This window comes from Felis catus, chromosome C1, assembly GCF_018350175.1.
Source record: "Felis catus isolate Fca126 chromosome C1, F.catus_Fca126_mat1.0, whole genome shotgun sequence".
NCBI lineage: Eukaryota > Metazoa > Chordata > Mammalia > Carnivora > Felidae > Felis > Felis catus.
Window position 1 is genome coordinate 54,401,820 of NC_058375.1, and position 27,574 is coordinate 54,429,393.

A 27,574-nucleotide genomic window follows, 5' to 3' on the forward strand; every position below is an offset into this window, starting at 1 on the left:
GAATTTGTTTTTAGAATATATAAATAACTCCTACACACCAGTAAGGGGGAAAACAACCAGATAAAGTTATAAGATTTGACCAAATCACAAAAAAAGTTATATGAATGGAAAATAAACACATGAAAAGATGCTCCACTTTATCAGTTATTAGGGAAATATAAATCAAAACTGTAATAAGATACCATGACACTCCCACTAAAATGGCTAGAATAAGAAAACCAAAAACAAAATCCTGACAATAGGAAGTTTTGGCAAGAATACAGAGCATCTGGAACTCTTATACACTGCTATGGAGAATACAAAATATGTCAGCCATTTTGGTAAACAACTTGGGAATTTCTTATGTAGTTATACACTTACCAAATGACTCAGTTATCCCAGTCCTAGGTATTAACCCCAAGACAAAGGAAAACATGTGTTCTTACAAATATTGTTTTATACTTGGATGTTTGTTTTAGTTTCATTCATAGTCACCAAACCCCCAAACAACCCAAATGTTTATCAGCTAGTTAATGGATAAATTGTGGTGGATTCATTCCATGGAACACCACTCGGAGACAACAATAAAACTGTTCATACACATGGTAACATGGCATTATTCTCAAAAGCATTATGCTGAGTAAAAGACTCCATATGTGAAAGACTGCATGCTATATTATTTTATTCATAGTAAGTTTTAGAAAAGACAAAATTATAATGACAAGAAGCAGGTCAGTGGTGGCCAGGAACTAGTTGAGGGAGAAAGGATTTATTGCAGAAAGACAAGAGAGAACTCTTTGGGGTGATGGAAATATCTTCTATCTTGATTGTGGTGATGTTATAGAACTTTACACTAGTCAGCTTAAAGTTTGTGACTTTTAATATGCTCTTTTTTACTTCAGGTATGCTGATTTTTACAATGGCACTAGAACACAAGCATTAATTTCATATAGACCATAGTACCCAACAAAAGGATAAGATTATAAAACTTCTAGAAGAACAGGAAAATAGTACAATAGAATAGAGAAAGCCCTTTGTGCTTTTTAGGTAGGTAAAGATTGAATGTAAATGGGGAAAATTGATAATTTGACTTTATCAGTATTAAAAACTTCTCACAAAAACACTTTGAATAAACTGAATAGGCAAGTCACAAACTGGAGGAACTGTGTCTAGCAAAGAACTTGTATCAATATTAGGAAATGCTTACAAAAATTAGTAATGAAAATACAAACACCTTGATTAAAAATGTTTAATATGCTTGATGAGACAGTTCATAAAACATCAAAGACAAAATAATACATGACAAGGTTCTCAACATTACTATTGTCAGGGAAATGTAAACTGAAACCACAATTTGATACCATTTTATACTTTATAAAATGTCAAAAGTTAAAAAAAAAACTGACAATACCAAATGCTGGTGAGAATTTGCTACTGGAATTCTCATATATTGCTGGTTGGCATATAACATAGTAAAATCACTATGGAAAACTGCTTGGCGGTTTCTTTTAAATTTAAATGTACTGTGATTATATTCAGAAATTTCACTCTTAAGTAATTCCTCAGAGAAATACACACACACACACATATATAAATGTAAATTTATATTTATATATAAATAGTCATTATAAATATATATTTATAAATTTATATATAAATAAACATATATATATATTAAGTTTACTTTTGAGAGAGAGAGAGAGAGAGAGAGAGAGAGAGAGAGAGAGAGAGAGAGAGAGAGAAAACAGGGGAGGGACAGAGAGAGAGAGAGAGGGAGACAGAGGATCCAAAGCAGGCTGTGTGCTCATTAGCCTTACTTGGGGTTTGAACTCATTAACTGTGAGATCATGACCTGAGCTGAAATTGGATGCTTAACTGACTGAGCCACCCAGGTGCCCCAAGAAGTAAACACATTTGAAGTCACAAAAACTTGTACAAAATATTTCTAGCAATGATATTTATAATGCCCCCAAATGTTAACTCAATTGTCTATCAGTAGGAGAAAGGATAAATGAGTTTTGATATATTTATAAATGGGATATTTCTCACACTAAAAAGAAAAACTGTTGATAGATGTGACAAAACAGATGGAACTCAGTGACATTAAGCTGCACAAAAGAAGCTAGACACAAGAGAACATACTATGTAATTGCACATATATGAAACTCATAAATACATTTAGTGATAGAAATTATTGTTTAAAAATTTTATTGGTGACTTAATTTCTTTACTGGAATCTGGGGGGAGGGAGAGAGAGAATTTTAAGCAGGTTCCATGCTCAGTGTGGAGCCTGACGTAGGGCTTGATCTCATGACGCTGGGATCATGACTTGAGCCGAAATCAAGAGTTGGACACCCAACCAACTGAGCCACCCAGGTGCCCTATAATTTTTCATCTTTGAATCTATTGACTTCACTAAGATATGGTCATTATGGATTACTCTTTGCTGGACCAGACCATGTGTTTTCATTCCTCATCAGTATTCTTTTATTTCTGGAAAATTGTCTTAAATTATACCTTTAGATATTTGCCCTTTATATTAATGCTTTTCCATTTTTCCTTTCTTTTTCGAAGATAGTAATTATGTGTTGCCCATTTTCCTTATTTATCATTTCTATAATCCCTTTAAACTGTTCATTTCCAAATGCTTGCTTTATGTAAGTCTGTATCCCAATATGTTTCTAGCATCATCAGTTTTCCCTTTTGCTGCTTGCAGTTTGGCTTTTATTTCTATGTTTTTACTTTGTGATTCCATTTCTTTACTAAACTTGGCCAATTGACACATTCATGCTTTATCTTCTTTTGTCATTTTGTAATAGTCATTCATTTGACAGATATTTATTGAGTCTCTACTGCCATGTATTAAGTACTGTTCTCTCAATTGTGTCTTTTCTAGATGATCTTATTTTATAGAAGTCATCTTTCTCTCTCTCTAAACACACACACACACACACACACACACACACACACACACACACAATTTAATAGCAATGTACTTGATTACAATTTTTATCTAGTCTCATGATAGTATTTCTCTAGTGGTGTTCCTTGACCTTCCTTTCTTCCATCCTCCCTCTCTCCTCCCTCCCTGCCTTGCTTCCTTGCTTCCTTGCTTCCTTCCTTCCTTCCTTGCATAGATCTTGTGTTCTTTCTTTTGTGATTCATATTCATCTCTGAGTGAAGTGAGTTCTTCCTGGCTGGTTATTTGTTGGAGGTTTATATGAGGGTGGAGTCAGGACTTTGTTTTAGGGAATAAAAGAAATTTTCCTTTTGTCATAGGGTTTGGTATTTGAATGATTTCTTTTAGACTTTATTTCTTCTCAGCTAATCTAGCTGAGCAATCTCTGCATTGCTGTTTTTATTTTGAATTGTACATGGGAATATACTCTAATCTTTTTAGTACTTAGGGTCTCTAAAGATATTAATTTCATCCTGTAGCCTCCTCAAACCAAGCTTGTACCTCTGTAACTTTCTGGAGACTCTTGTTTTCAAAGCTCGCTAATGCCCACCTAATCTTTCTGCTTAATAATCACTGCTCAGTCCTTATTTTTCTTGACCTCTCTGTATCATAAGACCATGTCTATTGTGCTTCCTCTTTAAAGCTTCTTACATCCTTGGTTTCTGTCCCTGTTGTCTCCTTAGTTTTTTCCTAATATTTTTGAGAAATCCTTTGGTCTTGTTACTCTCCTTCTTTCAAGATCCTATTCCCTTCAAATTACTTTCTTATTGGGTCAAGAAGACATTTTCTAGAGTGCAGAGTTGAACATTTTGATCCCCTGCTTATAATTCTTCAAAAACATCTACTTTCATTCTATGTGGAATAAAGTCCATACCATTTAGCATTACATTAAAATGCCAACGTGTTCTGCATCTTACATATCTTCCCAATTGTATTTTCTACTACTCTTCATCCTATAGATCCTATTCTTTGGAGCCATACCGACTAGATATAGTTCACCAAATATACCATAATGCCGAATGTCTCTGTGATGTTTCTTCTAGCTGGATTAATTTTCCAACTGTTTTTCTTTGGTGAAGTCTATTCATTCTTCCAAATCATGCACTGGTATAAAACCAAGGCCCTCTTATTTGTGCTATTCAGTTCCTTCCAGGAGTTTCTTCTGTACATAATGCATAATGCTCATTAACTGCCCACTCAGCAGTGCAGTGCCCTAGAAGGTGAGCTCTTTGGCAGCCATATTGGGTGCCTTCTGTTATTAGCAGTGCCTGTCAAATACTAGATTTATACCTCTTCTTTTCTTTAAAAAATTTTCTTTTCTCTAAATAAATGAATGATTGTCTCATAAGATCTAGGCTTGAGACCATTGTCTCATTTCCTATGAGACACTTAAAAACTAATGGGACAGGAAAACTTGCAGATAGAAATTATGGACTCTGAGGTACTTTTCTCTACTTTTCTCTCTATTCAGTCTTACTTAGTATAGTCTTAGATTTAATAAGCTTAACAATGATAATGGTTTTTGTTTTATTATCATCCAGGTAAGGATAAAAAATAAAATAATAATACTACCTCAAATCATCAATAATATTTTGCTAAGAAGTAAATGGGAAGACCTGTGTAAGCTTTGCATTGTGTTTGAAGTCTGTTCACGTTTTTATAAAAATTGGATCTACATTCCCATGATATGTGTGTGTTTTATATACGTATCATTTCTAATTTTTTTAAATGTTTATTTATTTTTGAGACAGAGACAGAGCATCAGCAGAGGAAGGGTAGAGAGAGAGAGGGAGACACAGAATCCAAGGCAGGCTCCAGGCTCTGAGCTGTCAGCACAGAGCCTGATGCGGGGCTTGAACTCACGAGCTGTGAGATCATGACCTGAGCCGAAGTCAGACGTCCAACTGACTGAGCCACCCAGGCGCCCCTTGTATGTGGATAATTTCTACAACACAGTTAATAGAACAGCCATGAAACTTTTTAATCTGGATTGGCTGTTGTTAGGACAATGACACATTTATAGTGACAATCTGTAAAGTACAGATAAGGCCAAAAGACTTTTTGTGACCCAGATGTCATTTAGCATTAAGATAAAAGAGAGAAATAAATATTGCTTCTTTTTCACTAATTATAGAGGGAAAGCGTTCTATATTATATTAACAGTTAGATAATAATTAATCAGAATTTGTTATTATAATCATACATAAATGGATTATAGAGGATTTAGGATTAATGGCATTTCAGACATTATATTGTGTCCTCATATTAAGATTATCGTTTTGTGATGATTATGTTTACCTTGTCAGAATCATCTTGACCCCATGCTCAGATCCCTGGAGACTGTCTTTGCCCAGTGAGGCAGTTGTTATGTTCTCTTGGTAATAAGAAAATTCAGACATAAATAGCTCTAAAGCAGAATTATATAAGGTCGTGTTATTTTAGTTATGTTTTTTTTTAAAGGAAGGAGGTTAAAAGTGGGCATCTTTGTGGTAAGGTGGAGAGAGACTTAATGGAAGTATTTTGATGGGATTGTGATTCAACAAATCATTTAATGAAGACCTGCTATGTACAAGACCCTTCCAGGCACCACTCACTATTTCATTTAGTCCTCACAATAGCCCTGTGAGATGGGAAGTATTGTGCCTGTTTTTATAAATGTACCACAGAGTTGGAATCTCAACCTAGAGTTTTTTTAATTCACTTCCAGAGAGCTTTCCTTTATATAACAACTGGGATGCATTGGATATAGTTTATACTGGAGAATCTGCAAATGCCTGTCACTAATACCAGAAATATACTGCTTACGTCATCCAAAAGGATGCAAAATTTTAACCTTTTAAAAGATTGAGGGGCACCTGAGTGGCTCAGTTGGTTAAGTGTTTGACTTCAGCTCAGGTTATGATCTCGTGGTTCGTGAGTTCGAGCCCCGTGTCGGGCTCTGTGCTGATAGCTCGGAGCCTGGAATCTGCTTCAAATTCTGTGTCTCCTTTTCTTTGCCCATCTCCCACTCACGCTCTGTCTCTCTGTCTCAAAAAAATGGATAAACGTTAAAAAAATTTAAGTATTGATCATATATGATTGCAGCCATATCAGGAATATATACAGCAAATAATTGTTTTTCATCAATAGAAGCGTAAGATTGGAAGGACCAAATGACTTATTAAAGACCTCATAGCCACTAATAAGGCTCTTATTGGTGGCTAATCTTATTGGTGGCTAAAGATCAGTGAGAGAACATCTTGTTTTGTTTGGAATTATGTTTTCCTTTACCCTTATGGTAAAATTTTACTTACTGTGTTAGAGTGTGGTTCAAGTTTACCTTCTCTGTGAAGTCTTTTCTTGTCTTTCTAGACAGAATTCTGTAACCTTCCTGTGTGCTGCTGCTGTGCATTGTAAGTACCTCTGTAATATAATTAGTTATATGAACTGTCCATTCTCACTCTACTCTACTTAGGCTCTGCAATCTTTGAGGACAGAGGTCTTGCCTTTTCATCTGTGTGTTCTCAGTACCCTTAGTAGTGCTCAGTGAATGACTGTTGTATTAATGAATGCATATATGAATGCCTGAGTACATGAATATATGAATTCATAAATAAATTGCTTGGTGCTGAAGCATTGTGTGTGTGTGTGTGTGTGTGTGTGTGTGTGTGTGTGTTAGCATGCTCTCTAATGTATGAATAAGTTTTTGCCAAAAACAGTACAAAAACAAAACAAAACAAAACAAAACAAAAGCCTTCAATTTAGAGGCAACACAAGAAGGCATCATAGTGGAACAGACTGTGGACCAAATCTAGATTACTGGAATTTTAATATGAGTTATGCTACTCACTAAGTGAATGCCAAGTCAGTATTTATAGGGCTCTTTATTTCATTTTCAAGTTTAGAGAATCACACATGGCAAAAGTTACAAAGATGGTACTTGAATAAAGTTTGGAAAACACTGTTCTAAGGCATTTTATGGGAGTATCGTAGGGAATACTGTAGTGGTTTTCAAGCTTTTCTTTTTAAGGGGTAGAACATCTTGTCAAACAAAATCTTCAAAGAGCCTCAGAATGTGAAATAGATAAAAATTGAGATTTTGTGGCTGTAAAGCGTCTTTGTCCTCTAATTCCTGCTTCTTCTGTTCTCTGACCTCTTATATGTCAGATGTGCCAAATGTTTTTCAAATCCATGAGTGAGTCCATTCTTAGGGTGAGGCCTAATTCTACATCTTTAAAAATAAACAAGATGGGCATCTGGGTGGCTCAGTTGGTTGAGTGTCCAACTCTTGATTTGGCTCAGATCATGATCTCAGGGTTAGTGGGATTGAGCCCCATGTCAGGCTCTGTGCTGATAGCACGGAGCCTGCTTGGGATTCTCTCTCTCTCCCTCTCTCTGCCCCTTCCCTGCTCATGCTCTCTCTTTCTCTCCCAAAATAAATAAATAAAAATTAAAAAAAGAATTTAAATATAAACAAGGAAATTACAGTTTCTGAATATAAAGATACTTGGAGACCAATAACACATGTTTCCTTATGTTCTTTTCTGCTATATCAAAACAATATTACACAGCACTCTGGTGTCACCAAATTAGTTTCAGCCTTCTGCTTGTGAGATTTTTTTTCATATGCCCACCGAAATCTGGATCCCTGACCTCTTAGGGGGTTTGGGACAGATTGGCTCTGAATTGGGTGTCTGCTTCTAAGTGGGCAGTAATCGTTGGCAGAATTAATACCCAATTAATTCAGTAAAATCAGCAAGTGTAATATCATTAATTCATTTGAGGTACTGTTAAGATTCCTCATTTTTTGGACTTTCCTCATAGGAAGTCTATAATGATGTAGTATTTATATTTCTGAGAAAGGAGCACACAGAAGTTCTGTGTGCTTTTTTGCTCAAAATAATAATGAACTGTTGCACTTTATGATTTCAGTCTTCTCCCCAAGTAAAGAAAACAAGTAAATTGATGATTGGTGTCTGGGATCTTTGGGCCTAAAAAGAAGACATTGATCAAAATCCTGTCTATCTCCCACATGTCCCATGAGACATGTTTGAAAAGCATTATATTGCTGGACAATTTTTAAAAGCCTGGGGATGTAGCCCTTGTGAATGAAAATCAAGAGTCTTCTGTATTAACTTAAAATAATTTTAGATATTGAAGCAAAGACAACTCAGAAAAAGAAAATACTTGTGAATTCTTGTTCAAGTGTAAGAGAAAACAGACGCAAATTAGTATGCCTTTTTAGTTATGTTTTATACACATAGTCTAAGTTTTCCAATTTATTTTAAATCTGTAGGAGATTACATAAAAGAGTGCTTTTCATAGGTTCCATATGTTCTGAAAACAATAGAATCTTTTTTTTTTGCTTCATTATTTAAAAAATTATCTGGTTCCTTTCTTGTCCTGAAATTCTACTTTTATTCCTACTTATCCTCTGTATCATGGTCCTGACTCATCTTCATTTGCTCTTGTTCTTTGAGAAACAATGCTTGTTTGCCTCTTTGAAGAGACAGTGGAGGATAATGGTTAATTGCATGAACTCTGCAGGCACAGTGCTGCGTGTGAATCTTGTCTCTGTCCTTTCCTACATGAGTGTGCTTGGACGAGTCATTTACCCTTTCAATGCTTCAGAATTCTTAACCTGTGCAATGGAGACAAAACTAGTTGTGAGGATTATATGCGGTAATATATTCAGGGACTATAGAATAGTGCTTACCACAAAGCTATTAGTATTCTTACACATATGCCCACCGAGATCTGGATCCCTGACCTCTGAGTAAGAATATATATTCTATCAATATTGGTTATTTGTTAGGTGATATTGGTAGTTTGCCAGGCATTCTGGTTCTATCTCTTGCTGCCTCCTATCTTCTGCTTTTGGATTGTCATACTTCTAGTGTTTTAGGGAGAAGCATAGGGCATATATATTTTATTCAAACATTTTTTAGTAAGTATTGTTCGACACAGGGAATGTAATGGCTAACAATATTCACTGTGAGCTTCTGAGTGGTACAAAACTGTGCATCCTTAAAAATAAATATATAATTACGATAAATACCGTGAATAAGAAAAAAGTAATGACATGGCAAGACCTTGTGACAAGCGGGGTAAGTCAGTAAAAGCTTTTCTGGGAAAAAGATATTTAAGCTGAAGTCTGAGGAATGAGTTAGCTAGGCAAAACTGAAGAAGTGTTACAGTGCAGAAAAAGTCCTGAGGCAAGGGAGGCGTGTTGGATAAACCCCAAATGCAATTTGGCTAAAGAAAAATGAGATCAAGGGCACAGTGATACGGGATTACGTAGGGAAGCCAGTGGAAGCCAACATAAGAAGGTGAGGCTGAAAAGGCAAAGAAAAGACCAGATCTGTAGGGACTTGTATGTAATATTAGGGTTTTGGATTATCCTAAATGTAACAAGAAGCCATGAAGAATGTAGATCAGGAAAGTAATATAAGGAATTCTGGATTTTTAGAAGATCAGTTTGGAGAATAGATAGAGGGAGAGGAGTAAGGCTCCTTTCTTTGTTCTTTAGTTATAGTACTTATAAAAGAACTGTTACCTCCTCTGTGAAGCTTTCCTTATAATTTTTGCCTGTAGAGGTGACCTTCACTCATTTGTTCACCTAATGAACCCACTGTGCTGTGAACCTAACACATACCAAGGACACCGTAGGTAATTGTAGAATGAGGAATCATTTATTCATCCTTCTGAAGACAAGACCGTGGGCCCTTTAAAGTCAAGGAAGTCATTTAGCTCCTAGTTTCAGGCTGTTTGGAAGCTAGACCCTCACGCTGTGGGGATGGTCTTTTTATCCTTTGTTGTGAAGAAACGGTGCATCTAGATTTTAGGTATTTTTCAGAAGTATATGATCCATATGTAGTTGTTGATTTATGTGTGCCTGGGCGAGGAGGAGTTCAGGATCTTCTTACGCTGTCATCTTGTGGAAGACCATTAAGGCATTATTTATATAAGTAGAAACATGGGAATAGTTTGTCACTTTCTCTCTGTTCTGTTAGTGTGGGGAATTAATAACATTCATCCAAACAAATTGTACACTAAGAATTTTTTCTTTTCTGTCAACATGTGTACTGATTTCAAGTTTGTATCCTATTAGTAATTTACCGAGAACACATTTTATAGTAGAAGTTGATTTTAAATGGTTGTTCAGGAGACACATTTTACTCAGGGCAGCATTTAGCCTAGCTACTTTGCAGTCTGATGACTATTAAAAGAATTCTATTATCTCTTTGTTACTTATTATTCTCTCAGGTTAAGCTAATGATTTAAGTTCATATTAATTCTTAATACTTTCTAATTTTTATCTCAAAAGTCCTTGATGCTTTCTGCCTATTTAAACAAACTGATTTTCTCTCCCAGAAATGCTTATGTCTAACTGTTGGGTGCTTATGTCTTAAGAAGTTTTACATGGAAAATGTCTTTTCTTATTACATACACATTTTTTTTTCTCAAATTTGTCTGCTCTCCATTATTTTCATCCCACTACAACAATTTTTAAGAGGAGGCACATTATCTCCTCTGTTTATCTTCCCTATAGTCAAATCCAAACGTAATTGTAATTGAGTGCAGTAGTCCTAAGTTTCTGAAAGTGTGATGAGACCAGTAGATACAGACTCAAGAGATTAGTTTTATACTTTATGTATGTATGTATACTTTATTCTTTATGTATGAATTCTGGAAATTTTAATCTATTTGTTGACTCTAGAGAATTTATTTTTATAGGATTTTTTTTCTTCTACTAGTTTCCTAGAATTTCATTAGATTCATAAAGTTTATGGATAATTATAATGCAACCTCTTGATGATTGAAGACATCAAAGGCCCAGAGCTAGGCAGTGTTAACCTTAAAATTAAAAGCTATTTTATCTGTAAAAATTTGGAAACAGCAGAGAACTGCAATTCAGGACATGCAAGCTATGGCAAAACCATAAGCAAGTCAAACAAGGGAGAGGAATGTTATTTTATGGAGACAAAGGAGGAAGTTGGGAGGGGTTGTTTTAAATGCAAGTCCATTGGAGAAAAGCAGGAGTTAAGGCTGTTTCTCACTGGATGAGTTGCAGGGGTAGCCAGTTTCTTATAAGAGATGAAATGCACATCTTTCCCTATGGGAACTTGTAATTAATGATTCTTTCTTGGTAATAATTCTTCTGTTGGAGTCTATAATTGACAATCTTCCTATAATTGACATTTGAGTGATATGTTCCCACTTTGGCCTCCTAGCTCCTTTTTACCGAGGTTTCCCTTTATTAATTTTCACAGTGGATTACTATAGTGAGGTGGTTATGGGTGTCTGGAAGGAGATAACAATTCAGACTCCTCTTTGTCCAGCATTTCTTCCCCAAATGCATACTACATTAGATGCTAGACTTTATGCTGGTTATTTTTAAAAATTCAAACACTAATTGGTTTAGTACAAAGGATCTTAGATATTTGTACTTTATGAGTCAGTAAAAATTTCAAAGAATTAGGAGACTGATAGAGTTGCCAAAGTTTAATTTTTCTTAGGTGAGGCCATTGAGAAACAAAAGAAAGAAATGTTTTTGCCCTATTACATTATCATCATTTCATGTAAAGAAATTTTAACATCTGAAAGAATGATGAGTAGTGCTTTTACTGTTAATCTACAAATGGCAACTATCATCCAAAATAGAGGACTAAAGCCATCAAAATATTTGACATTCTCTATGGAGAACTATATACAAAAGTGGTCAGTCAACTCCTTGAGACAGGTAGCAGATGGGTTCTGATACCTGCCATTACTCCAACAACCTCCCAGTGCTCATATAACCAGTCTGGGTGGGGAAAGGATGGATGTGGAGAAGTTTTGGAGAAGTGTTATTGGCCTACTGAAGATGAAAAACTACTTGTAGAAATCAGGGATATCTTCCATAAAAGGAAGCTTAGCTTCTGTATCCCTTAGATTCTAATTAGAAAAACAAAACAAAAGGGATTTAATACAAGAAACTGATTACACAAGTATTGGATGATGAACAAAAGGGGTCAGCCAGGTAACCCAAAGAATAGTGAAGCAGCCTCCATTCCTAGTCAAGGGGGGAAATGGTGTTATGAGATCTAGGCATGCAAAAGAGGGTTCACTCCCATAGGAGCTAGAACCACCAAGGGGTCACTCTGAAGAGTGAGTAGATATTTGATGGGGGTATTGTGCCAGTGGTTCTGGGTCTGCCAGAAGGGAGTGCCAAAGTAGTCTCTACTCTTGGAATGAGGAAGAAAAGTCTCTTCTCTCCAATTTTCTTCCATCCTCCTACTAGTGACTCCCATTGTCAGCACTTAAAGGAAGCCAGCTGTGAAGAGAATGTATAAATGTAGTTTGCAAAATCTCAGCCCCAGCATTACAGAACAGATTTTTAGAATGATTGGCTTGGGGCTGAAAGACATTAATAAGTGACTGACGTAGTATCTCATTTCTCCATTGGTCACTTATGCAGAATACATTCTGATCTGCTCTATGTGACTTCTTGAGCAAGAGAGAAAGAGAAATGGGGAGAGACAGCTGGGCAGGAGGAAGAGATCGCAGCAGAGCACCCTATGCCCTCACCATTTGGTGCCACAAGGATGCTGGAGCTTATTCTGGATCAAGTGCACTGTGGCCTTAGCCATCTTGTCAGTACTTCATTCAGCACTTGAGTGCAATGACAGACTATAACTAAATGCTCTGCTAAGTAAAAAGACTTTTGCTCCTTTTAATTAATTCTTCTCTGCTGCAATGTGAAAGAAATTGGAACCTAAAGAGCGGGGAGGGAAGAGGAAGAAAAGAGTAGACCATTCCATCTTCACACTCCAATTCCTAAACACTGGCCACTGAAGTGGCTCCACAGGGCCTGGCCATTGAGCAAGGAAAGGAGAAGGAGATGTGATTTAAAGCAGTTATGAGTTGCAATGATGGACTCAGTCTGAACTGATGTTAAGGAAGAGGAAATGGATGTGACATTGCAGATGGAAAGCAGTGGTTAGAGAAAAATTAAAACCATGATGTATCTGGGCTCTACTGAGTTCAGAATGTTCAATGAATCAGTTACACAGAAATCAAAACCAAACTTTTTGAACAACATCTCAGCATAAAGGGCAATCTTTAAATTGGAAAAAAAAGCTTGCTTAAAAAGTCTAAATATTACTCTTATTTTTCTCATTTCTTCATGGTTTGGCCTAGCATGTATCCATGATGTAGGCTTTTAGAGTGATTACCATTATTCATTGAAATTTTTATCAGCAAGGGATTACTAGTATCGATAGCTATAACCTATGAAAAGAGAAATTCACACTAGTGCTATAGCAGCCAGCGTCCTTCTCCTCATTTTAGCTTTCAAATCTCTGTGGAGAAAGGAGAAAGAAGGAAAGGTGAAATTATATGAACACTGTAATCTTGAACATAAGAGAATGTTATGAAAGAATAGTATATGTTTAAAACATCTTTTAGGTGGTAAAATACAAAAACCATAGGAAATCTATTAAAATGTGCCAGAAGTGGAATTTATAGTCATCATACTTACTCATCACCTTAGAAATTCTTAGAAATATTTTGTTTTAATAAAACATATGGTATTCTATGTATTGAGAACAAACTCAATGAGTAGGACCTTTCCTACTCATTGGTAGGAAGAATAATGGGTAATGGAAGAATAATCTCAAATTAAGAGAACTTGACTTCTTATCTACATTTGCCTTAAATTGGAGGCAGTTAAAAACTTCAGTATCTTTTAAAAACTATTTCTTTTTGTCCTTACATGATCAGGGAGCATGGTTCCAGAAAACTGATCAACTTAACTTGTATTTCCATCATCAGAAATGAAATAAAAATCATTTCATTCACGTCTACCTTGAAAAGATGTGAATAAGACCCAATCAGCTGCATAGGGATAGGTTAAGGCTTGGTTTTAGAAGCAAAATTTTCTGGTCTGAACCAACATGAGTGTGACTTTGGGCCTACTTCATTGCTGTTCCAAAACTTGATTTCCTCACCTGTCATTATTCTTGTGCCCGTCTCATTTGGTTGGCTGCTCTTATGAGACATATTGAAATCATGTATTTGCTTAAACTGGCATAGCTTCTCAATCTATGTGAGCCTAAATGAAAGGCAACTGACACTAACAATCAGCAATAAAATGGTTTGTACAACCCCTATTCTCCTATGTATATGTATATGTATTGTGTGTGTGTGTGTGTGTATAATATGTAATTTGTATTATATAATATATAATGTATAAAATTTATTATATAACATATAATTGTATAAAATAAATATTATTTTTAAAATTAGAAAAAATGTTTATTTACATTTGAGAAAGACAGAGACAGAATTCAAGTGGGTTAGGGGCAGAGAGAGAGGGAGACACAGATCTGAAGCAGGATCCAGGCTCCGAGCTGTCAGCACAGAGCCTGACATGGGGCTTGAACCCAGGAGCTGTGAGATCATGACCTGAGCCACCCAGGCGCCCGGGTATAAAATATATATTATATATAATGTGTTAAATTATATTATGTGCTATTATATAATAATACTATAATACTATAAAATAATATAATATTAACATATTACAACATTTCTCAGATCTCCCAAATAGAATCACTATTACCATCAAAGAGTGATGCCAGGAGTGCCTGGGTGACTCAGTCTGTTAAACATCTGACTCTTGGTTTCGGCTCAGGTCATGATTTCACAGTTTATGTGTTCAAGCCCCACATCGGGCTCTGTGCTGACAGTGTGGAGCCTGCTTGGATTCTGTTTCCCTCTCTCTCTGCCCCTCCCCTGCTTGTTCTCTCTTTCTCTCTCTCTCTCTCAAAATAAATAAACATAAACTTAAAAAAAAAGAGTAATGACATAAAAGTATTTCTGCCCCACAAAAGCCACTTGAGATAATGCCTGCTGACCTTTCTAAAAGCCATAAAGCCATTTTATTATTTTTTTAATTTTTTTTAACGTTTTATTTATTTTTGAGACAGGGAGAGACAAAGCATGAATAGGTGAGGGTCAGAGAGAGGGAGACACAGAATCTGAAACAGGCTCCAGGCTCTGAGCTGTCAGCACAGAGCCCGACGCAGGGCTCAAACTCACGGACCGCGAGATCATGACCTGAGCCGAAGTCGGCCACTTAACTGACCGAGCCACCCAGGCGCCCCCATAAAGCCATTTTAGAACTCCCATTTACTCATTCATTCTTTGAGCAATTATTTATTGAGAACTTGCTTTGTGTTCATCACTGTACTAGGCACTGAGGAGGCATATTTTAAAATTGCCCTCTAGCTTTGTAAAGTTTTTGGATCAAATCTGTTGTCAGGGTCCTAGCAGGAAATAGATTGCACTTTCAATGGGATGAAAGAGAGACCTATTTAATGGAGATACTATTTACATACTATTTACTATGTGGTCAGGGCTGAGAATAAGCAGATAGGCAAGGATGAAGCACCACAAGGCTAGCCACAGTCCTACATCTGAAGGTCAAGTGGAAATAGTAGTTAATGGAACCAAGGGAACTTAGAAGACAGGTGCCTACAGAGCTGTGACGTAGGGTAGAAGACTGTAGCCGCTGCTACGCCATAGCCAGCAGGAGAAATCCCTCTTTCTTCTTGCCTCCCATCTACTGCCTCTGCTTCCCATTGGCTGAACACACCTGGGAGCCAGAGGGCTAGAGAGCCCATGGACAATAGTCCCAGAGCACCAGCCTCCAAGAGCACAGGATGGAAAAGGTGGAGGGGTGAATCTCGGTTGGAAAATGAAGAGTATCCAGAAAACATCTCTCTTCTAGTTTTCCTTGTTTTATATAACAGATATTGTGTTTTATTTCTGAATATAAAAGTAAAATATTTTTAATATATAACATTTGGAAAACTGCCTTGTAACTTGAGATCCTGCTTTTTCCTAACCAGGTCATCCTCTCAGTTAGAGGCACATAAATGTATCCAATAAGCTCTCACACTCAAAGTGTCATAAAATATAAATTTATTTCCATGGCTTAGACCTCTTAAAAGTACTCTTGCTTGCCAGATGATCTACTGATGTTACCCTGGAACATTTTGTTTTTCTTCCCGTCATAAATTTCCTTAGCATGGCATCTTTCACACCTTTAGTATACTAAATTCCTTTCCATATTTTTGCACACCATGTTGTTCTTAATTATACCCAGAATTAACAAATTCTACTTGTTATTTAAGGCTAAAAAGAATCCTTATTTCCTTCCCAAAGCCTTCCCTGAAACCCAACACCAACTATTTCTTTATTTCAAAGAAGAGTTTTATTTACACGTATGACTTTAGCGTTCAATTATATTCTTTGATTTATTAGCTTTACAAATATTTTTGAACAACTACTATGTACTAAGTACACATTTAATATGTGTAAATTTTTCCTTTCAAAGTAGAAGTTTTGAGGGCCATATTTGCTTTGAGCTTCCTTCCTTCCTTCCTTTCCATTTCTTTATTAGATTTATTTTAGAGAGAGAGAGCCAGTGGGGGAGGGGAGCAGAGGGAGAGAGAGAGAATCTTAAGCAGGCTCCATCCTCAGTGCAGAGCCCAGAGTGGATTTGATCCCATGACGTTGGGATCATGACCTGAGCCGAAATCAAGAGTTGGATGCTCAACTGACTGAACCACCCAGGTATCCCTGAACTTCATTTTTAAAAATCATTATTTTATTTGAGTATAGTTGATACATGATGTTACATTAGCTTCATGTGTACAACCTAGTGATTCAACTTCTCTATATGTTATGCTATCTCACTATAAGTGTAGCTGTCACACATACAATGCTATTATAATATCATTGACTATATATTCTATGCTGTGTCTTTGTTCCCATGACTTATTCATTTCATACCTGAAATCCTATATCTCCCACTCCCCTTCACCTGTTTTACCCATTCCTGTACCCTCCTTCTCTTGGGCAACCGTTGGTTTGTTCTCTGTACTTAAGATCTAATTTGACTTGTTTTTTTATTCATTTGTTTTGTCTTTTAGATTCCACACAAGAGTGAAATCTTATGGCTTTGTCTTTCTCAGTGTGACTTATCTCACTTAGCGTAATACCCTCCAGGTCTGTCCATGTTGTTGCGAATGGCAAGATCTAACCCTTTTTTAAATGGCTGCATAATATTCTATCATCTATATACACCACATCTTCCTTATTCATTTGTCTATCAGTGGACCCTATGTTTATTACAGCATTATTATTTTTTAAATGTTTATTTATTTATTTTGAGAGAGAGAGAGAGCAAGCAGGGAAGGGGCAAAGAGAGTGGGAGAGAGAGAATCCCAAGCAGGCATAGAGCCCAATGCGGGGCTCAAACTCAACGAACCACAAAATCTTGAGCTGAGATGAAATCGAGTTAGACACTTAACCAACTGAGTCACCCAGGTGCCCCTATTGCAGCTTTATTTACAATAGCCAAGATATGGAAGCAACCTAAGTACACATTTAGCTTCATTTGGATTCTGTCATACTTTGCACAAGTCTGAGAAGGTATAGTTAAGGTCTTCATTTCTGCTGTGGAAACTTGATCATTGTCCCTGCCTGCTGAAGATAGCCTGGAGATTTCTACTCCAGTTGCACCTATTTTCAAGTGCAATTCCTACCAAGCAAAATGGATGTAGGATAGAAAGTAAATTTTGCTTCATAGATTTTTCCTACTGATTTAGTATGTGAAGCAATTTGTTAGAGATCACTTTGGTATTCTTATTTTCTTTCCAGACCCACACTCTACTAATTATGATTTTGTTTTGAAATTGACTGCAAATAACATTTACATCTTGACAGTCCAGATGCTAAACTTACAGTCATGTGTGTTTCATTTTGCACCATGATATGACATGATACTGCATGTATTTTGTTAACTGTGAAAATTCAGTTGACACTTTCCAAATAGATATTTAAGAGACCATGTAATTTATCAACTACCTACAGCCTAAGACTTAACAGATCCTAGCCTATCACTGTTTCTTAGTTTCTTCATCCCAGATAAGTAGATATCCTTTACCTCCCCACAAGGTGTCCCCCCAAATATATGGCACAGTAAGTTTTGTAGAAATAAAATAACTTTAAAAATAAGTTAATATTCTTATGTATTTTGTGGGTTCTTATTTTATGTGTATACATAAAATACATATGTTAATATATATGACATATATTATTATATAGTGCATATTATAATATATACTATATATAATATATAAAATATGTATAAAATCAATTTTTGGATCATAAAATAATACATCACAAAAAATTTGGGAAATATGGAAAGGAAAGAAAAACCTTATAACCCTTCCATGATGTCTACTGTTACCATTTCACACAGCTTTACTTTAGTATTTTTCTATGCTTTTATTTTTACAGAATTATAATAATTGGGTACATCTAATTCTGTATCCTGAATATAAAACTTAAATCTTGAATCTTGCTTTTTTTTTAAACTTAGGAGTATAAGCTTTTATTTTTTCCGGATTCTACCTTATAGAAGCACTTGAGATTAAAGATCACTCTGTGATAAAATATGTTTGTTATTTGTCTACTTTTGTTATGTGTCAAGGAACCTTTGAGTAAAAGCTCTAAATTCTGGCTACTCCTGTTTGGCCAGCATTCTATAAGTTCAATAACTGCAATAATTCCTTGGTGTATGTGAGGAAATTCTTTTCCTTGGCATATTGAATCAACCCCCTGAAAAACCTATGGGATTCTCTCCCAGAACACTTACAAAGGCAAAGTTTCTCCTTCCCCCACTCTCTTATCCACTCTGTCACTTCTGCTGCCGACTTCTGCATAATATAGTCAAATTATGTGTTAGAAATTCAACCCTGGTTTCCTGGGTGATGGTACAATGCCACTACTTAGTATTCCTAGTCACATAGCTACAATTCCATCACGCTCTTAATCTATATATATCTTCATGTTCAAGAAGCAGACTTTTCAATCAGGCATGTATTAAGAGTTTAAATGTACAGAGTGAAAAAATGTAGGAGCTTCTTGAAGTCAGCAATGATGCGGGACATTTTTTTTTACCAAGATTTTGAAAGACCACCGTATGGACTCACGCTTCTTGGATTCAATGATTTCTATAATGTATCTTTTCCAGTTCAATTCTGCAAACAGAATTCTTTATATTCTCTTATAGACTTTTGAATGCCTGAACTTTAAATTGGGGCCTTTTTTGAAAGACTGGGTTTTCAAAATGAGAGGTTAGTTTTTCTTTGGAGTTGCAAAACCAGGGTGTACCCTTAAATTTTGATAATGTTATTGAGGTTCTTTGTTTCTGAAGTGGCTTAATGATCTACACAAAACAAATATCATAAACTACAGTGTTTCTTCTTCCAAATGGCCAGGTTTGTGTGATTTAAACCAGGGACTTGTAGCTCTAACTATCCATTGCTAAAATTTTCTGTGGTAAATACTTGCTTATGTGTTTATAAATATGAGAGGTTTAAACTGATGGTAAAATTGAAATTAAGATATTTTTTTGTCATGTATATTTTCTGTATTGGTTTGTTTTTCTTTCCTTTTCTTTTTTTGACCATAATATCAAAGCCTTATGTTCCTTAAATTCTAAATCTGCCATGTTTTAAGCTGTGTTACCTTGGCTCAATTATTTTTCTGATCATTTGTTCCCTCATTAGGAAAAAAATGAAAATAATCCCACAGATTGTTATGGAGGTTAAATGAAACATTGTATGAGAAAGTATAAAGCCCTTCACAAACACATATTATTTCTATATTCTTAATGATCATGGATTATTTGGTGGCCTAAGTGTTACCCTCTATTCTTTTCTCTCCTTCTGAGAAGCTTTGCACTGATTTCTTGGATTTTTGTATTTTGTGAACCTCTTTTTCCACATTTCAGATTAATTGGCTTGGAAAATTATGATATTTACTTATACACATACATTATATACACTCAAAAGTTAGTTTGGAGAATACAAATAAGCCACGTATTTGTATTCAACTAAGGGTACTGAGCTCTTTTTTTGTGTGTGTATCTCTTTTTTTTTCCCTGTAGGTCTTAAAAATTGTCAGCAAAACTGTGCCGGATAAGAGACATTCTAAGAGGGGATATTTTTCACCTCTATAATGAAGAAAAGCAGGAGTGTGATGGCAGTGACGGCTGATGATGTAAGTTCTAAAAGTCAGAGTTGCTCGATTCTATTCACTTTTTGTCTGCTCAATGAAGTCAGTCTATAATTTTATTCAAAGGGCACGCTAGGCTGTTTAACAGCACCACTTTGTCACTAATTATTCCTGTGACCCAGGCATTGCCAGCACCTGGTCCCAGAATTCTGCAAAGTAGACAACAGGAACACTGCCCTCTCTGCAGCTTGGAGATGGGCTCAGCTTCATGGTTGAATTCACAAAACCCCCAATCTCTGGTGGATGCCTACATTCCAACTCTTGCAAACTCCTCTTTCTACACTGCTTGCATGATCAGTTTCCTGATGACTTTCTTACCCATCATTACTCAGGCACAGCTAATCTTTGAGAGTCACCTCCTATGGTGGGGTCTTTGACAACTGCTTGTAAGAAGCCTGTGATGTATGCATCCTGTAGATCTTGGCTACTCAAATGTGATCCTCAGAGCAGTGGCATTAGCATTGCCTGGGTGTTTATTAGAAATGCAGAGTCTTGGGGCGCCTGGGTGGCTCAGTCGGTTGGGCGGCCGACTTCGGCTCAGGTCATGATCTCGCGGTCCGTGAGTTCAAGCCCCGCGTCGGGCTCTGTGCTGACAGCTCAGGGCCTGGAGCCTGTTTCGGATTCTGTGTCTCCCTCTCTCTGACCCTCCCCCGTTCATGCTCTCTCTCTGTCTCAAAAATAAATAAACGTTAAAAAAAAAATTAAAAAAAAAAAAAGAAATGCAGAGTCTTAAGGCACATCTTAGACCAACAAATCAGACTGTATTTTAACAAGATCCCAGGGTGACTAGATACATTCATTCTTTCAGAAACCCTGCTCCAGGTTATCTGAAGAAGTCTGTAAACTTACCATTTCATAACTTTGCATCATGGGTGGCTGAGATTAATTATCTCCTTTGCTTTCAATTGCCCAGTCTCCTGTTAGTGTGACTTTAATTGTCCAGGTTTTACTCAGTTTCTGATTGTAATTGAGTTAAAAATCATATGCCGACTGATATGATGTGCAGAAGGAAAAGAGGGGGGTAGGAAAAAAAAGTATTTTTCCTTGCTTTCTGTAATACCTCGTCTTGTGGTTAAGCTCCTGTTTTAACAGATGGGGGACGGGCTGGAAGGAACTTGAATCTGCCAATTACTGTAAAAGTCTGTCTTTTGTTAAATGCCCTGTCTTTCAGGATTTTTCCCTGTTCTTACTTCTTCCCTTGCCCATGGCCTTGGGCAAAGGGACTTAGCATTAATTAACATTATGGTAAAAGATGTGCGGTATTGTCCTTGTCTTGTATGGTCCCCTTTCCACTAACATCCACTATTGTTCAGTTGAGGAACAGCTCATTTTCCCAGGTCTTGGGTGTCAAGTCTCTGTCCTTGGTCCATTGCTGATTAAGCATGTGACAGGTGTATGAAGTGATGACTGCTTTCAGCGTGAGCAGTATACCTTCTTAGTGCACTGTGAGTTTGACCTTCTCCCCCACTGCGTGAACTCCTCTCAGCGGGGACTCTGTTTAAAAGCTTTGGTTTCTGTCCTACACTTACGTTGGGGCTGCTTACCCCATGGACTTCTGGTCCCTTTGCCACATGTTGAAACAAATCCCATAGCAGGCAAGCAGAAGCTAATTCTCAGCTTCTTTCTGTGTCCCTGTAGGTGCTTGTGGGAACTTCTTGGACCCACAGGTGCAGAAGGAGACTTAGCTGTGCTGTAAGGCTCTTGCCCACCAAAACATACCTTTTCGCCATTGCAATTTCTACTCTTGGTTAGTGTTCTAGTTTCATCACCTATGATAATATTTCCTTTCTTTATTTCCCCCTTCTCTGCTCCTTGACTACAAGGGAAATTCCCTTAACTCATATTCTAAGTTCTCAGTACCCACGGTAAAAAGTGATGTTCAGACTTCCATGCTCTACTCTGGACATCTAAACGGACACTTTGGGAGTTCAGAAATCATTTTTCTTAAAAACAAATAAAAACACACAAAAAAACCCACCTTGGGATTGTCTTTTAATACTATTTGTATACTGTGTGCTCCAAGATTCTATTTTTTGGAAGAATAAAACAAAGCAATGCATTCTGTCTATAAAAGATGGACAATGATTCTTTCCTTACAGTAATAATCCCAATCCTCCCTTGAGGCAGTCGGTTGCCACAGTCAAAAGACAAAAGATGGAGATTGTTGCATACAAGAACGTGCAAAAAAGAAAAGCACATTTAAAGAATATTAAACCTACCAGAGTGGATAATTATTACCTAATTTGCAGTGTCCAACATGCACTAGCCGCATATGACTCTTAAGCACCAGTCTGAATGGCAATGTGCTGTAAGTGTAACAATAGATCTTGGATTTTGAATATATAATAGTATAAATATAAAAGAATGTAAAAAAATTCATTAATAATTTTTTATATGGATTACATTTTGAAATGATGATATTCAGAGTATACTAGTTTAAGTAAAGTATACTATTAAAAGTAATTTCACCTGCATCTGAAAATAATGTAACATTATATGTCAACTATACTAAAAAAAAGTGATTGCACCTGCTTCTTTTTTACTTTTTTAATGTGGCTACTAGAAAATTTAAAATTTTACACTTGGCTCCCATCTGTGGCTTGCACCTTATTTCTAGTGGACAGTGATGACCTGGCACTTTTCACTATATGCCTCGACTCTTCGAGTACAAAGCTTATCCTGAATGTTAACACACACTATTTCTTCCCTCACAACAAGAGCAACTTCGCAGTTTACATTTTATATACCACACTCTTGAAATAAGTTTTCACCCTTAAGTCAAAAATATTTTATCATATTTTTATTTATTTTAATTCAGCAAACATTTATTTAGTGATTTAAATAGTCATTTAATTTAGCACCTGTTATCTGCCAAATGCTTGTTAGGTTCAAGAGCATAGTGTTAATGTCCCTTTGAAGCTTATATTCCAGAGAGGCGTGGAGAAATCAATGGATAGATTATAAAATAATCTCAGCTCTGATAAGAGCTATACAGAAAAGTGAAGTTGGTCAGCAGGCAAAGAATGCTTGGATGGTGAGAATAGAATGTTTATGGAGGAATAACGGGAGAAGATGATGTACGGACAGAGAGGCCATGTAGGCTGTGAAGGTGTGAGCCCTCTGAAGATCAGAGGGAAGAACATTTCTGGTAAAGGGAACAACATGTGCAAAGGTCTTTACTGCATGTAAAATACTATGTTTGTCTCTGTCAGAATAAGCAAATGCATAACCATGACTATTGTGTTTGTATAATTACAGTACACAAATAACTTTAATAGGAGACTTTATATGATGAATGACACAGGAACAGTATGCATTAAATACTTTGTGTTTGGGAACTAAGTATCAGAAGTGAGGAATAAATTAATGCTGTTCAGGTACTAAACATGAGCAATTAATTATTAATAAAGGGATTAAGAATAGCTCACATAGGTGGGAGTTGCTGGTTTAGGGAAGAGGGGAAAATGGATAAGAGGTAGGAAAGAAGAACCAGGAAATATGTGACACACACACACACACACACACACACACACACACACACACACAGAAAGAGAGAGGGGCTGATTTTACATATAAAATATATTATTTACCTCTGGGCAAACTACTCATAAGTGATGGTGATTGCCTGCGATTAAAATACATTTTTCAAAGAAAAAATACTTTTGTTATCGTGTCATGGAGCATCATGACATTTAGTTTTCATAGGGTCACTGAGTGTCACTTGTTACTTCCCATACTTTTTTTCCATTTCTCGTTTCATAAGGTTTGAAAAACTCTGGCCTATGGTCCAAAGTGAATTGTACCCAAGCTCACTAGAAGTCCTTGGAGGTACCTAATCCCATTTCCTCACCAGGAGTTTAATCAGAAGAATTCCAAAATTGGAGCAAGCTCCAAAAATGTCTTGGGATAGACTAGCAAAGCCAAAATAAAACAACAGCAGCAGCAACAAAGTTGTAACTACCTAGGAACTGATATTCCTCAATTGGACATTTCAGTGTTGCTAACTTGGTTAGTTTTTTCTTTCTTTTACACATTATTTATTTTGAGAGAGACAGAGCGTGAGTGGGGGAGGGGGCAGAGAAAGAGAGGGAGACAGGGAATCCTAAGAGCCCTACATGGGACTGGAACTCCTTAAGTTGTGATTATCCAGGAGCATGAGGATAATCCCAAACTGGGTTATTCCCCTTGGAGTTGTAGAGATATAGGGTGAATTTAGGGTAGTATGATGCATTTAAAAATGTGTGATTTCCAGAAGTAACATTCAAATTAATGTTTCTTTCCCCCAAATCTTTGATCTGAGGAGTGGTATAGTCAGCCAGAATCATGCTAGTTAAAATAGGAATATAAATCTAAGATCTCAAATTCAGTAATTGAGAACTGACTGAATTAGATTTTTCCCTTGAGGACGTTGGCAATTTGGGGGGATTACTATATAGATTATGAGTGTAAATGTAGAGTTGGAGTAACTCTGCATGGGTTAATGAGTGTTTATAAAACAATATTAATTTTTAAAAATTTTTTAATTAAAAATTTATATATATATATGATTTATTGTCAAGTTAGTTAATATACAGTGTATATACAGTGTGTTCTTGGTTTTGGGGGTACAGTCCCATGATTCATCACTTATATAAAACAATATTAATTAATGTTCCCACAATTTTAAGTTATTTCTAAAAAGCCACTCCATTATGTTCTTTTGTGGCAATGCATTTTCACATTAACTGGGGTCTTTTAAAACAAATTATTTTAACTCAAGGAATGACTTCAAATTCATAAATTTGAGCCTGTTAGCAAGTCAGTGTGGGATACATTTTGTGGTAGGTTTGACTTTGTTACCTTTCAAATAACAAGTACAAAACAAGCACCCATTTAGTTCATTTACTACAATTAAACCTAGTTGAAAATACTTTTCCTTTTCTAAAAGGGTAAACTATCCAATAACTTTATTAGGAGACTCTAGTGATTGGTGGTTTAACTAAACAATGTCCTTATTTCTGTTCTCTGGTACAAATGCCCTTGCATAGCAGGTAATGTATATACTTATGACTTGCTTCCAGATAACCAGTACTTTCTTTACATGAATATTTGGAATAAGACTGATTTATAGTCAGGAGTTCTGGCTTTTAGTTTGTTCTTGAGTCTTTTCAGGAAGACTTTGTGTATTCTGTTTCAGGAACTTATCTTTATGCCTTTTCAGGAAAAAAAAAAAAAAACCAAACAAACAAAACCTTATATATACCAAGCTTTCCCCTCAGCCTCTAATTTGTAAAACATACATACACACACACACACACACACACACAGTAACTACACTAAGTGCTAGGCCTACAATGAATTTAACATAACTGGTTAGTAAATAGTGAAACGCTGACCACATTCCAGAATATTTTAAACTCTGGAAAATTATATTTTGTCTTCTTGTTGAATTGGGGTCCTACTAAATTTTAAATAAATGGTATTCCTGTCAAGCACAAGAAAATGGGGGTGGTATCCCATTTCAAGTAGAGGGTGGGGCCCCTGAAAACTGTCAGACCTATTCATACCCAAATTTCCTTCATCAAAAGGTGGTTTTGTGTGGATCAGATAATATAAATCACTAGAATATAGGTTTCTGTGAGCATAGATACTATGCTTCCATTTGCTGTTGTATCCTTCTTAAGTAGCTCAGTGTAAAACTATAATGGGTATGCAACAAATATTTGTTGCACCAATCAAGATAGACCTTGAAACTCAAGTTAGTTGTTCTTGTATGAACTAGGATAGGGATGAGTGGAATGGGAAATAAAGAACTTTTGTTTGTTTAAGCCTTTGGAGATATATTCCCGGCTTTTCCTAACTCTATTCTGAAAGGCTAGCAGGGAAGAACCTGTCTTTTTAGGGCCACAGAATGATGTTCAGGTGAGACACCTTGGTCTGGTGATAGGACTCCATTATTGCATGTTAAGATAAGAGAGTGATGGTTGCAGCTTTTGAGCTCCAAGTTGCTATCAATGGGTATTTGCATTGCTATGACATTTTCTGTCTTTGAGCTGGTATGAATGATACATCAGGGAGTAGCTCATTTGGGGCTCCTACTCCCAACAGTGCCAGGACCTACAGTCACCAAGAGATATAGGGAGGACGAATAACTCTTATCATTGGTTACAGCACAATGTCTTTATCTTCTCACAAGTACTTCATTTATGTCAGCATTAGGGCACGTACTGAACACATGCAGTTCAGTTCAGGGCTGGATAAAGTATACTCTTCTTTCTCTGAGCTCTTACATAATTTTACCAAAAAAAAAAAAAAAAAAAAGAAAGAAAGAAAGCAAGAAAGAAAGGAAAGAAAGACAAAAGGAAAGAAAGAAAAAGAAATCTCAACTCTGAGAAAATCTTTTATGGGAACAGGAATAAGTCAGTTCTCCATAATTATCAAGATCTTTCTGTCCTGAGATAGAAAATATTTTTACTTTGAAACCCTAAGCAAGAAAGGGTATGCCTTAGGTAATGTGGTTTTCTCCTGTGTTGCAGAATGATAACATTGATTTCCAATATATATTCAATGATAGGTTTTCGTTTTAGCAAGTTAAAATAAAATGAGAAAGAAAGGAAAAAAGAAATAAAAATTTAAAAGAGAGAAAGAAGATAGAAAGCCCTCTGATCCACATGCTATGACTGGTAAATATTACCTACTGTCCTAAAAATCACCAAGAATGTGCAACTGATAGTTTATTCCAAAAGTTGAAAGTTAGCCAGCCTGCCCACTTCTTGTTTTCTCTTAAGCTTTTAATGTGAGTGTTAGATTCTGATTGTGAGATCACGAATCAGGACTTTATGAGTGACAGCTGGATCATTTAGGTTGTTATTTCACTCCACTGTGCATCATTTTAGACATTTGAATTTCATTCTCTTTTTCTTCTTTTTTCTCTCCCTGTGGTTCCTTCAGAATGTGAAAGATTATCTTGAATGTAGCTTGAGTAAATCCTACAGTTCTTCTAGTAACACACTTGGGATCGACCTCTGGAGAGGGAGAAGGTGTTGCTCAGGAAACTTACAGTTACCGCCCCTGTCCCAAAGACAGAGTGAGAGGGCAAGGACTCCCGAGGGAGATGGCATTTCCAGACCTACCACGCTACCTTTGACGACACTCCCAAGCATCGCTATTACAACCGTAAGCCAGGAGGGGTGAGTAGTCTCAAAATTAAATGTCAGTTCTAAGTTTTATTTTCTGATTATTCCAACATAATCTCCTGATATTAAAATGTTGGGTATTTGTGAAGTAACTGAGCCTGTTGACGTTTTGAGAATTTGTTTTCCTTTGGGTAGCAAGATGAGGCCCTTTACACAGTGGAGAGATTTTCAACCTGTTAAGATTGGAAGGAGCCTATCGAGGGAGGAATGAGATACATTTTTATTAATGTCAAGGGAAAACAAAATTACTGCCTATGATCAGTTTTTTTAAATAACTATTCAGTGTGCATCAATATGTTTCCATTTAGAAAAGCAAAATCATATCAGAGTACCTAAGGGAATTATG

At 36.3% G+C, this 27,574-nt stretch overlaps 1 protein-coding gene across 2 annotated transcripts in view; it reads left to right on the top strand.

Moving 5' to 3' along the window:
- Nucleotides 1-27,574, top strand: part of PDE4B (phosphodiesterase 4B) — a 536,152-nt gene that overhangs the window by 84,391 nt on the left and 424,187 nt on the right. For both annotated transcript variants that reach the window (XM_045035976.1, XM_023258788.2), the window contains exons 2-3: nucleotides 19,926-20,038; nucleotides 26,984-27,222. In XM_045035976.1, coding sequence (XP_044891911.1) covers nucleotides 19,997-20,038; nucleotides 26,984-27,222 — 281 coding nt within the window. In that variant the 5' untranslated portion in view covers nucleotides 19,926-19,996. The remainder of the gene's footprint in view (nucleotides 1-19,925; nucleotides 20,039-26,983; nucleotides 27,223-27,574) is intronic.